This window comes from Macaca thibetana, chromosome 8, assembly GCF_024542745.1.
Source record: "Macaca thibetana thibetana isolate TM-01 chromosome 8, ASM2454274v1, whole genome shotgun sequence".
NCBI lineage: Eukaryota > Metazoa > Chordata > Mammalia > Primates > Cercopithecidae > Macaca > Macaca thibetana.
Window position 1 is genome coordinate 92,094,513 of NC_065585.1, and position 14,273 is coordinate 92,108,785.

Consider the following 14,273-nt stretch of genomic DNA (forward strand, 5'->3'; position numbering starts at 1 on the left):
TTTTTATGGAATAAAAATTCATATGCCTTCTTTCAAAGGGTTTAGCCTAAACAAAATATAGACAGTTCCCAACTTACGGTAGTTCTACTTAAGATTTTTTAAATTTACCATGGTGCGAAAGTGATACACATTCATAGAAACCCTACTTTCAGTATCCATACAACCATTCTGTTTTTCACTTTTAGTATTCAATAAATTACACGAGACATTCAGCACTTTAAAATATGCTTTTTGTTAGATGATTTTGCCCAACTGTAGGCTAATGTAAATGTTCTGAGACTAGGCTAAGCTATGGTGTATGGTAGATTAGAAGTTTTAAATACATTTTCAACTTTGATATTTTCAATATGGGATGGGTTTAATCTGGACATAACCTTGAGAGGCATCTGTAGTTTATTGCCTGAATACTTTTGAAGTCAACTTTAGTATGACAGCTGCTTTTCTGATGAATTTTAAAAGAGAATGGATATCACTTGACTTGTCACATTTTGGCTTTATAAGGACTAGGATTATCCTGTCTTCTCTCACATTTTTCAACTTTCCTTCATTCACACAAGTACTGCCCTTCTAGACTTTTTTGGTTCTTAACCCTTATTAGTTATTTATTGAGTACCAGCTTGTATACACACTCTTTTGCCCAGCACTATGGCGTACAGATGTGAGAACTGTTCAGTTGCTGCCTTTGAGAACTTGTATTAAAAATACTGCCTCTCAGAGTGTTTTGCTTTGAACCTATACATTTTGTTTGCTTAAAGAAATGGGAAAGGTTATCTTTTAGTTCTTTCAATAGATGGCACTATTGAGTTAGCCTAGAATTCCTAGATATTTGTTCATGATTTGTACTTAGATTATTAGTGTTTCCTGAACTGTTATTTCTGTGACTTGACATATCGTGTACGTTTAGAGTAACAAGAGCTATGCACACATTACTGGTTGAAAAGTAACATGAATTTAGTTTTGTAAATCGTTAAGCATTTCAGTGATTTCAGCAGTTTTTGAAGTCTTACATATTCTTCCACTTGTGAGAGCTTTTTTAGTCTGTTTTAATTCTGGCAGTTATGTTTCCATGAATAGTTATTATCATACTTTCAAAAAGAAATTAACTGTTTAATTTCCTTAGCTTCAGGTGCATCTAGAAGACCCTGGGTACTTGGAAAAGTAATGGAAAAAGAATACTGTCAAGCCAAAAAGGTAAAAACCACATCATGTGATACTAAGCCTAGGAACTATAAAGAATATTTTAATACTGCTTTATATAGAAATCATTACCACTGCTGTTCTTGGCTTTTATGCTTATTTGAGTTAGAGCTTGACTTTAATGAGAATGAGTTTGAACTGGCAATTTATAAATATTCATGTTGTCCTTAGATAGTAGAGATAGATTAACTACAGCCTATCAATATATAATGGAAAACTACTACAAAGTCTGTGTTCTATGACTGTTAGGTTACTAGTGTAACTAATTTGCAGGAAAAAAAAATCCCCTGCATGCATAACTAGTGACAAAAAGGGAATTTTATTTGTAAATACAGTTGATGTTTTATTATTTTCATACTCTACCCCCATTAAAGAAAGGTAGTCTAAAGTATTTGGTGACTTAAAAATTGGACTGATTGTGTAACAATATCAGTACTCTATAATCAGTGAAACCTTCTGAGCATTCTTCTTGACTCACTATAATTTGGGGCCTCGATGTACAAAACATGAATAGAACTTGAACCATATAGTATTGAGGTTTCTTTGATACTTAAAATAATGATGTATGGCTCACTTTGTATTATAGTCTTTAGCAGTGGCTACCAACTTTGTCTTTGCTATTCACTCAATATATTCTTTGTTGGTGAGGGGTAGATCTTACATAGTTTGATAAAGACCATCACATCCCTCCAACCCTTCAATACTCAGCAATGAGTAATGTGATAAGAGGGTATTTGTGTGATATCGTTTATTTATTTTTTTGTTTCTTTTTGTTTTTGTGGGGTGTGTGTGTGTGTGTGTGTGTGTGTGTGTGTGTGAGATGTGGTTTAATCATTTTAGTGATTCCATTTTTTTCTTTCCCTCTTAGGCACAAAACAGATTTAAAGTTCCTTTGGGGACAAAGTTTTACAGAGTGAAAGCCGTATCATGGAATAAGAAAGTATAACTTATGGACAAAATTAATACATTCTATGACTTTTTTTTCTGATTTGTCCTGCAGTGCTCATTCATCACTCCAAAAACAGCAGGCCATCTTTTTATGCAAAAGTCAGTGTGACAATATGCTTCATTGGTGTACATCATTTACTTTTTAACTGGCTTCATTTTAGGAATAATTAATTCATCAAAATCCTTGGCTGAATTAAAATGGTTTTTGTTTTTTGTTTTTACCCAGACAACTCTAGAAATGCGGACCAAACTAGTTCATTTTCTCAAAGGGCATACCTTGTGCATTGTGGCTTATGATGAGCCATATTAATTGCCTGTTAAATATACACTAGCTTGAACTTAGATGTTAAATGTTATTATTACCAGCATTTGTCCTTTTGTGAAATCAGTATCAGAATACTTGCACTCTTTAACACATTCTTTATAAAATGTATAAATTCTTCAAAACTATTTAAAGAGGAGTGTTATTGCATGCAGATAATCATTTTGAGTTTGCCTCAGTAGATTACTAAAGCAAATTGTTTCAGTTTTCTTAAATGCCCTTTGATGTTTCAAAAAAAAGGAACTGTAATTTGATTGACTGATTTTAAGATCAGCCATAAATAATCAGCAATCTTCAAAAGCACTTTCAATGGATTGGTCATCTGGGTTCTAAAGGGAAGAGTCTGTGCTACTAACCATTTCAAATGCAGACTCAAACCTTCCCAACATCTTTATGACTCTAGAATAATCATATTGATGAAATCGTAATTCATGGTTGAGTTTCAGAACAAAAGATATTCATTGCACATTAACCATTTAGAGGTCATTTAAATAACAAAATATTGTATTGTAAAAGAACTGTACAATTTTAAAACAATAAAGATTTGAACCTGTAAATGTGTGTGCCTTTTAAAGAAGGATACATTTTTAATATATTTGAGTGATTGCTGGGAAGTGTGAAAATATTGTTATGTATCATATCAAAGAGAAACATGTTTATTACAAAAATGTTCTTTAACTATATACTATGTAACAGGGTAAACAGTGTTATGTAGAATAGAATTGTGTAAACTAGATCTTTAGAGAAGTTGCCATTGAGCAAAGTTATTTAAATGAGTTAGTTGAGTTGGATGAGAATTGTTTGAGGTCTGTTGCTAGAGAACAATAATAAAATAATTCTTTTTCAGAAAATATTTAATTTCTTCATAAAAATAAGTTAAATATTTTTTTAAATATGTGTATCTAATAGTACAAAATGGAATAAACATCATAGTGTATAGAAAACTGAATTTGACAAGTTAATGAATAAATGAACAAATGATTTCACATGTTTCTATTTAATCTTTCCATGACATCTTTATGCAAAGACTGTTAAAGCAATAACTTTATATAGAGGGCGATTTTGTGAAGCAGATCCGGTTAGGTCTAAATGAATCTGCCAGCTAGGCCATTTTGACTTAATTGGTACTCTTCAAATTTCATATGTGGTCATTGTACTGTGGAATTTTTGTGACACATGATATCAAATCAAATCATTATTAATATTGCTTTTGAAGATTGAGATTGTTGCCTATAGTTTCCTTATATGCTGTTTTGTGTCTGTCTTGTTATTGTTCACATGTATCTTTATAAAGCACAAAAAAATGAAATAATTTTCTTAGTTAAAAAGTTGAAGAGAAATGAAACTTGGAAATCTAAACTCATCAACTGAGTTATTAGCTTTGGGTAAAGGTGGTGTACCCTCATCTTTGGCATTAGGGTACCTCACTTCCAGTTCTAGATCTAACGTTAACTTTAGGTGAGTTCCATAAACTCTGAACCTCAGTTTTCTCATGTCTAAAATGGGGTAATAATAGGACCTGCCTCAGAGGGATATTTTGCAGATTAAGAATTGTAAGTGTAAAGGGCTTTGAACAATTTCAGGCATATGCTAAGCACTCAACATGTGTTAGCTATTATGAAGATTTCTTTATGTAATACAATCAAACCTGTAAGGTACTATTCAGACTTGCATGGAAATGTAGCTCCTTTTATTACATAAGTGAAGATTTAAATAACATTTTACACATAAACTTTAAGCACACGAATTACATAGATTGATTTATTTTGGCAAAGGTGAGTGGATATACTAAGAATGAGCAAAAATCATATGAACGGTCATTTTTATTGATTTTTTAAAATTGTCAAGATACAAACACATGCACATTCTTTCCAAAAAATAATACACCCCAAGATCCCTGTCCTGTTTCCCAAATTTTGCCACCTAGAGGCAATTACTTTTACTTGTAAAGACATTTCTATATGGAGTACCAAATTATATGGCTCTGCTGATATTTTGATAAATCCATGTACATTTTTAATTGACTTTCTCATATAAGATTTAGTTCTTTCATAACTTGCCCACTTCTGTCTTTCCTGTATACTTTATTACGTTCTAGTTTGTGCATTAAGATTTGCATTATGACGACTTAAGACGATTACTTTTTCTTGTACTGCCCACAGATTTTTATTTGAAGATTTTTTATTTTCTTTCTTATTGTGCTGTTACCTTGTAGTTATCATAGCTTCAGTATTTTCAGATGCAGATGCTGCTTCATATTTAGTCTATCAAGCCACTTTTCTCAGACCTCCATTGTGGAACTGTTCTGCTTCAAACATCTGTTTGCTCTTTAAGCTATTTCGTATTCTAGGACTTTCCTTAACATTTTTGTTAGGAAGCTGCATTTCATGGACTCTCTTCTCTTTCGTACTAGAGGTTTTGATTAAGTGACTTCCTAGGAAAGAATTCGTGAAATAAATTTTCTGAACCTCTGTAAGTAGGCTCATGATTGATAGTTTAACAGTGTCATTTCTTTGCAGACATTGTCTTCTGTCGTTTGGGGTATTGTGAAATCTAATACCATTCCATCTGTGTTCTTTTATAGATTGTGTTTGATGATAATGTCTTGCCGTTGCCAACCCCCAACCATTCTTAGTACTAGGCAATCAGAGAACCCTTTCAGCCTAGAGATGTATGTCCTGTAGCACTAAGGGAGTTTTTTTGTTTTTGTTTTTGTTTTGTTTTTGTTTTTTTAGAAAATGTCTTTTTATATTATCTCCTACATTCTATTTAATTAATATTCTAGTGTTGTCTGGGAGTTTGCGCAATGTGTCTTTTAAGCCATGTCATTGAATTTTGCGTTGACAACTATGGCTTTAACTTACAAGATTGCTGATCACCTTTTCATGAATCCTATGCATCTGTTTTGTTTTGTTTTGTTTTTTTAACTCTGAAAATACAAATTAGTGTTTTCTAATTTTCTTCTATTCTCTCTGTTGTCTTCCATGCTCTTTTTTTCTCATTTAGTCTTTATTTCATGTTGGAAGTGTTCCTCAAATGTCTTATGATCCTGGCTTGTCTCCTCATATTCAAGAGTAGGGCATTAAACTGCTGAACTTCTGTATCCAGAAAATAAGGAAGAATTATAGACTTATAATTTTAAACCTTTATGAAATCTTAGAAATCATCTAACTTAGTCCTTTTTGTTTCATTTTTTTATATTGAGATGAAATTCACATAAAGTTAGTAATTTGAAAATGAACAGTATCAATACTTAATTTTTTATGGCTAAATAATATTCCATTATATATGTATGTGTGTGTGTGTATATATATATCCCATAATCTGTTTATTCATTCACCTCTTCATAAACATTTAGGTTTTTGGCTTTAGTTACTAGTGCTGCTATGAAAACACATATGTACATGGCTACCTGTTTTCAATTCTTCTGGGTATATCCTAAGAGAATTGTTAGAAAATATGATAATACTATGTTTAACTTTCTGAAGAACAGCCAAATTGTTTCCAACAGTGGCTGAAACATTTTACACTCTTACCAGCAATGTATGAGGGCTCCAAGTTTTTCATATGCTTGCTATCACTTCTTGTTTTTTTTTTTTAAAAAAAAAAGAAAAAATTATGGCCATTTTAGTGAGTGTTACTTGCTTGTGGGTCATTTGTGTGTCTTCATTGGAGAAATATCTATTCAAGCTCTTGGCCTGTTTTTTAGTTTGTCTTGTTTTACTATTGATTTGTAAGAGTTCTTTATATTTTCTGGATACTAAACTCATGATTTAGAAGTATTTTATTAGTGACACAACTTAAGAATCCATTGCCAAATCCAAGGTTATAAAGATTTACTTATATATTTTCTTCTAAGAGTTTTATAGTATTCTCTTTTATATTTAGGTTGTTCCGTTTTGAGTTAATTTTTGTGTATGGTATGAGGTAGAGATCCAACTTCATTCTCTTGCATGTGGCTGGCTATCCAGTAATCTCAGCACCACTTGTAGAGACTATTCTTATAAAGAATGATAGTGTTTTTATTACTGTAGCTTTGTAATAAATTTTGAAATCTGAAAGTATGAGTTCAACTTTTTTTTCCCCCAAGATTGTTTTGGCTCTTAGGGGTTCCATCACCTTCAATATGAATTTTAGGGTTGGTATTTTTCCATTTTGGAAAAAAAGTCATTGGTGTTTTGATAGGGATTGCATTCAGTCTGTGGCTCACGTTGGGGGAATGTTGCCATCTTAACAATATTAAGTCTACCATCCATGAACACAAAATATTTCCACTTGTGTCTAATTTTTTTTCACCAAAATTTGTAGTTTTCAGTGTATAGGACTTTTGCCTCTGTTTATTTATTCCTAGGTATTTTGTTCTTTTTGGTGCTGCTGTGAATGAAATGTTTTCTTAATTTCCTTATATTATTCATTGCTTGGGTAAAGAAACATAACTGATTTTTGTGTGTTGATCTTGTACTCTGAAACTTTGCTGAATTTATTAGCTCTACCATTTATGTGTATATGTGTCATGTATTCTTTGGGATTTTCAGATTGTCTACAAATTCGGATGGTTGTACATCTTCCTTTCCAGTTTGGATGCCTTTTATTTCTTTTTCTTGCCTTATTTCTCTGGCTAGAATTTCAATACTGTGTCAAGCAGATATGGTGAAAATATACATCCTTATCTTGTTCCTGATTTTACAGAAAAAGCTTTTAGTCTTTCACCATAACGGTATGATGATAGCTTGGGTTTTTCACATATGATCTTTTAGTTGAAGATGTTTTCTTCTGAGTTTGTTGAGTGTTGTTGTTGTTGTCGTTTTCTATCATGAAAAAAGTGTTGAATTTTGTCAAATGCTTTTCCTGCCTAAATTGAGATGATTATATGGGACTTTTTCTTTATTCTGTTAGTGTAATATGTCAATTGATTTTTGTATGTTGACTCATCCTTGCATTCTGCGAATAGATCTCACTTGGTCATTATATTATCCTTTTGATATGCTGCTGAACTCAATTTGCTAGTATTTTGTACAGGACTTTTGCATCAGGTACTTTAAGTGGAGGGACCAATTCTCTGAGGGTCCTAATCTGCTATTTTCTGTGACATTACTACTGGCCTAACAGGCTCAGAGACTTTAGTGACTTGGCCACTGTTGCAGAATTATAATCTCATCTAGGAGTCAAATTGATCACTTCTGACTTCTAACAGTGATTTTCCAATTAGGGGGAAATATTTCAGTGTGTACCTTAATTTCTTCTAGTGGTTAAAATAGTTTAATCACTGAATGTCGTTACTTTAATGCATGGGCCCAAGAGAACAAAAAGGGACTAAAGAATACATTTGCTCAAAATTAATACTGCAGCATTTGCCTCAGATGCTCTGAGGTTGACTTATACAATAGATTAGTTATTTCCTGTTTGTTCAAAGTTGGGGGCCTTGAGGCCCTTTTCATTTTTAAATATCTTTATATGTGTTCAGCAAAGTATAGTTTCCTTAAAAACTTTGGGTTTCCTATAAAACTGACTGGAGTTCTCTAAAAGTTAAGTCGTAATTCACACAGACCTCTCTGGAAGGCTAGTGTACTATGGGAAAACAAGATTCCCAGGAGCACCTTTTGTCTACATAAGAAGGTCTGTTAGGTTTATGACTTAAATCTGAAGTCATAGCAAAGGGCGTAACAGCCACAGGCTTGATTCTATCCTTACCCTGAAACACTGTCTTTTGAGAATTTTCAACTTGCTACAGAGACTGGATCCAACCCAGCAGAACAGATTCTCTGTTTCATCTCTGTCTTCCCATGCCTTACTATACAGAGCCAAAATAAGCCAATTGATGCTTTGAACATTTCCTGGAAACCACCTTAGCCAGAATCACAACTTCATAGTTTTGCCAGTTGTTTGCCACCACAAGACACAAGTTCCTGTCTTTCCAGCTTTCAGTAGCAGTTTCTTTACTTTTCCAGCCTCTGTTAGTACAATTCTGTTCACTATTACAGCCTTTGTGAGGCAGTGTCATGTGTTCTAAGTTTTTGTTAGGGCAGCAGTTTCACTGTTGGTGCTAATTTCTGTATCAGGTGTATGTTGTGTAACTGTTCATTCCTACACTTGCTGGCTTAAAATAACCATTTGCACATGTGACTGCAATCATGTCTGGAACGGATGCCTTGGTTCCTTCTGAGCCTCTATCAAAATGCCTGGGGTTTCTTAAACAGTGGAAGCAAAAGAAGCTTGCAAGTCATGTCACTTGGTCAAAGTAAGTCACAGAGCCAACCCAGAGTCAAAGTATAAGAGTAGCTGCAAGGAAATTGTGATCTTTTTAAAATCACGTTTCTTTTTAAGTTAGGTCTAAAATAGCTATTGCCCTTTAAGATGTAGATAAAAATTTATACGTATACTTGGAGTTTGTTTGTTTGTTTGTTTTTAGCATATGATTTAATGATGCCTAAAGGCAACCAAATTTGGTAATGTTTACTTTAAAATCTAATTTTCATAGATTTATCAGTTTTACTTAGTAAAAACTGGAAAGCTGTGAAAACATTAATATGTAGACTAATTGATAGCTCTTATGTTAGTCATACTCTTAGGACATAAGCTGTCTTTGGCCATTTTTAAAAAATGCTTTGTGTAGTTTATCATCTTTATGGGTAAGATGGAAGTTATTTCAAACAATTCTTAACATAGTGGTAATGAGACTGAACAGTCAGCTGTTAGCTATTTGGGTTTACATATTTCTTAGGTGTCTCAGACTTGGAAACCAGTTAGAGCTCCACCTGTTTGTTTCATTACCACCTTAAAATGAAGCTTAATAGCAATACCAATTCTAATGTTAGTAGAAACAAGTAGCAAGCCTCAAGATAACAAAATGCAAGATTAGTCCTCCATGTACTCTTCTAATCAAAGCAGTAATATAACGTAGATGTCCTGTAAGAATGCACATAGGACTGCCTCTTTACCCAGTGTCTATGTCCCATTGAAATACTGTGCCAGTGAACCATTTTAACGATGTCACCCTTTGGCCTTCTAGAGACAGGAATCCCTCTAACTGTACGAAACCATCACTAAAGTTTTAAATGTTGACAATTTTAAGAATTTGCAACACTAGGCTCTCAAGAGCTATTTTTACAACTGTTATGTTTTGCTTTGGAATGAACTCTCCAGTTTTGTGGGACATAATAGCAAAGATGCTTTTGACAATTTAGTTCCAAGTCAGTGGTGTAATATCCTTTTCTTAGACTGCTCTGGAAATACCATCAATTAATTCCTCTAATAGTTGTAGTATTAGTGAGGAGTTAATATAGGTGTCATTTGTAATCTCTTTGGAATTCTATCAGTGGGGTCCTTAACCAGCCCAGGCTTCTAACATGAATTGCCTAGTTTCTTAAAGAATGAGTTCTTAAACTTCTCCAAAAGTATGAAGCTTATCTTCACAAGCATACACTATAACTGCATTCTTTCAGCAATTTCTGGCCTAGTCATTTCTTAAAAGTTTATCTCTACATTCTACCTGATTGAGAAGTAACGACTCCTGGAGTTGTCAACATGTCACCTTTAAAGTAGGCTCTCCATAGTACAGTAAAAATCTGTGCCTTTTCCTTTCTGTTTTCATGCCACCATATGCTTAGATCTTTTCTAAAAGTAACGCATTTTTTTATTAATATTCCCCCAGTTTAGCGTATAGCCATCAAAGAATACAGGGAAGCATGAGTGAGCGACTTACTCTTTAAACACTGACAATGGCCGTCTCACACTGGAAATCTTACCAGAGGGCTCTTCCTTTTAACAATTAGCACTAAAGGCAATTGTACATATTTAAAATATTTTGAAGTGCCTTACAAATAATAGTATTTTATTAAATAACTTCATAAGTAAGAGCATCTAAAAATGCTACTCCATAAGATAATTCTCTCACCTCTCTGGTCCTGATACTCCCATGTGAAGCGGGAGTATGACAGAGGTCACTGCCTAACTCTGAAACCTGTTATTTCCCAGATGACCTCCACATTAACTAGCGATGACCATGAACAATTGTGCACTCCTAAGACATCAGAGAGGCTTTTCAAACAATCGAATGTTAATTTTATTAAACAACCATTTACTGTTACAGAGTATTCTCATTTGAGGTAGTTGAAATCTCACATCATGAACTAGCAACAATCCCTAGTTCAGAGGATCGGGAGGTGAGTAGAGGCTTGTGAATATAACTGGAATGCCAAGATGTTTCTCCACATTTAGAGCACACGTGTGTGCATGTATTGTCATCTCTTTGCTTGAAAGATAGAAATCTCTTTCCTTTTATGTGTGTTTTCATCAAACTTTTGAAATTGAAAAATTTTATAATTTACTACTAGTTTTTCCATGTTGTATACATGCAGGGCATGTCATGCGGGGTATGATACTGGTATAAATCAAAAAGATGTAGTTGCCAAGAAAAATATGCTAATAAATGGATTCTTTCTTTTTGTTGGAAAGCAGAATTACCAAAACGTTGACTGGAAAGCTGAAAATGGGAGCAAGAGTTAGTAGTCGGGTGCCCTAATGGCCCAGCTGTGGTAGCCTAATGTGGGTGGACGTGCCTTCTCAGTGTAGCTCACACGTCTTCCTTCCCCCAGCACCCTTCTCTAGGTCACTTTCTCATCCCTGTTGGGTTCATGCTGTCTTTTTCAATTTTTCAGGTGTTAGCTTTTTTGAGACTGTAATTATAGTCTAGTTACACCTCTGAGACTACAGCCGAGTCCACATTATCTTGGTTGGACTGCCCATTGTTTTAAAATCCTAGCCACACATCCACAGACTCAGACTGATTCTTTAGGTAATTATTGATATTTTAAAAAAACTTGTCTAATGTTATTCAGGCCGTAGGGGGTGCCTGATTCTGTTTGTGTGTTCGCTTTAGCATTTGTCTATTAAACCATCCTGGAATTGGAAATAGCCCAAATTGTTAACATAAATGTGAAAAATTCCAACTTTTGACATACTGAAATACCTGTTCAATGCATCACTACAATATTATTTCTAATTATTTTAATTCAGGGCACATCACTAGAAGTTTATGATTAGAATGAGGTTCAGAAAAATCTTCATTAAATAACGCCTGACATCAAAATGATCTTTGAACTCACATTAACAGAGAAATTATTTTGATTAGAAGGGCCAAAGCAAAATGCCTACAATTGCAAAATGGAAAGTGACTAGAATATCAATTCATTGAAGTTATTTTGTATGATATTTTCTCGCAAGCCGTTTTAAAATATTTTTTTCTTTTTTGGCATGGGGTCTCACTGTGTCGCCCAGGCTGGAGTGTACTGGGCACAATCACTGCAGCTTCAACCTCCCAGGCCCAAGCAATTCTCCCACCTTAGCCACCCGAGTAGCTGTAACTACAGGTGTTTGCCACTACGCCCAACTAATTTACTTTTTATACTACAGACAGGGTCTTGCTATGTTACCCAGGTTGGACTTGAACTCCCGGACTAAAGCAATTCTCCCACCTCCGCCTCCCAAAGTGCTGGGATTATAGGCGTGAGCCACTGTGTCTACCTTTCTCACAAGCTCTTTTCAAACCTTTTCAAGAGATCATATATTCAAGATTAATAGTAAGTTGGATGTTACTGGTGGTTGCCTTGACTCCTTCCTGGAGCAAGTACATTAATGTAAGAAGAGACAATCGAACATACCTTGAAAGGATATGGTTCATCACACAAATAGTGTGCTGACTATTTTCTGCAGTGGGCCTCTTGTAATATTAAATGCACTACTACAGAAACGAGTCCACATTTTCAGAGTTAATACCCAAGAGCTAGAATTTATTTGCAAGGCCGACCTTTGTCATTTTACCTGGATCTAGTCCTTGTACTTGAAAGAAATACAACCTCCGCTCTAAGGAAAAATCTGAACCTAATCAAACAAAGTGAATCCATTACACTTAACCAATAGACCATAACAATGCTGAAGCCTAATGCTTAGAAAAGTCACTCTGAGTGCACTGAGGGCAAGGCGAAACTGCCTGTGTCTACAGCTTGCAGTTTACTTTCTGCTCATTAGAATGTCAGTACTGCACCTCGCCCAAGCTTATCAGTAGGTCCACAGCATCAGTGTCTATAGTTGAACCTCGAAAATGCTTGAGTCGAACATAGACCTCATTATTTGGTAAATATTTTAAGCTTAGACATCTCTAGAACCACTTTCCTCCAGAAAATTCCAGTGTTTTATGCAGCTCCTGCTGCCTAGAATTGTAGATATGATACAATGTCACATTCTGACAAGGTGCAGAACACTTTTGGTTTATAGACCTGGGTTGAAACCCTGATTATAAAGGAAATTACTCGTTAGCCTATGCAACTTTTTTTTTTAGCTTTAATTTCCCTATCTATAAGATAATCCTCACAACTTACTGTGGTGTACACAATGAGAAGAAGTAAAAGTATTTTTGCATATTGAAACGTGCTGTAGAAATATTTACATATTCCTAGAAAGATTTCAGAAAGCTTCCACATACTTTCAAAACACTGATTAGAAGTTGCAGGGTGTCTTTCTAGGCTTCATTGTTATTATCTTTCTTTACAAAAAAAGGCGTGTAAGCTCTCCACCCTACCTCACCCCATCACCAAATCCCATAAAAAGTTGCTCAGATGTGGGAGAAGACACCTATGTATTTAAGAAGGCACTAAAATGCATTTCTACTCTCTTCCCTGTTTTCCTTTGGGATAAAGATTGTATTTATCTTTTAAAAATGAAAAGTGGGCCAAATGTGGTGGCTCATGCTTGTAGTCCCAGCACTTTGGGAGACTGAGGGAGGATTGCTTGAGCCCAGGAGTGTGAGACCAGCCTGGGCAAAATAAACACCGTGTCTACAAAAAGCAAAAAATTAGCCAGGCATAGTGGCATGCGCCTGTGGTCCCAAGCTACTCAGTAGGCTGAGGTGGGAGGATCACTTGAGGTGGGAAAATTGCTCAAGCCAAGGAGGTCGAGACTGCAGTGAGTCATGAGTGATCACACCACTGCACTCCATCCTTGGCTACAGAAAGAGACTGTCTCAAAACAAAAACAACAAAAAAAAGCTTTTACAAATAAAATATTTAACTTTTCATCCTAAAATTAATGTTGGTTTAGGCTGGGTGTGGTGGCTCATGCCCATAATCCCAGCACTTTGGCAGGCCGAGGCGGGCAGATCACCCGAAGTCAGGAGTTCAAGACCGGCCTGACCAATGTGGTGAAACCCCATCTCTACTAAAAATACAAAAATTAGCCGGATACGGTGGTGCATGTCTGTAATCCCAGCTACTTGGGAGGCCGAGGCAGGAGAATTGCTTGGACCAGGAAGATAGAGGCTGCAGTGAACTGAGATCGTGCACTCCAGCCTGGCACTCCAGCCTGGGTGACAGAGCAAGACTCCATCTCAAAAAAGTGAAATTAAATTAATGATGGCTTAGCAACATCTAAAGATTATTTAGTATACACATTTTGTGTTTGAAAATAATTTTAACAAATATATTTTCAAATACTTTAATCTTTATTTTAATTTAAATCATTCATGCCAAGCACAGTGGCTCACATCTGTAATCCCAGCACTTTGGGAGGTGGAGGCAGGCAGATCACTTGAAGTCAGGAGTTCAAGACCAGCCTGGCCAACATGGTGAAACCCCGTCTCTACTAAAAATAGAAAAATTTATTCCGGGCATGGTCATGGACACCGGTAATCCCAGCTACTCGGGAGGCTGAGGCAGGAAAATGCTTGTACCCAGGAGGCAGAGGCTGCAGTGAGCTAAGATTGCGCCACTCCACTCCAACCTGGATGACAGAGTGACTCCCATCTCAAAAATAA

At 35.2% G+C, this 14,273-nt stretch overlaps 1 protein-coding gene across 2 annotated transcripts in view; it reads left to right on the top strand.

Moving 5' to 3' along the window:
* Positions 1-3,453, top strand: part of RB1CC1 (RB1 inducible coiled-coil 1) — a 95,509-nt gene extending 92,056 nt beyond the window's left edge. For both annotated transcript variants that reach the window (XM_050801781.1, XM_050801782.1), the window contains exons 23-24: positions 1,121-1,191; positions 2,066-3,453. In XM_050801781.1, coding sequence (XP_050657738.1) covers positions 1,121-1,191; positions 2,066-2,143 — 149 coding nt within the window. In that variant the 3' untranslated portion in view covers positions 2,144-3,453. The remainder of the gene's footprint in view (positions 1-1,120; positions 1,192-2,065) is intronic.
* Positions 3,454-14,273: the final 10,820 nt, after the last annotated feature.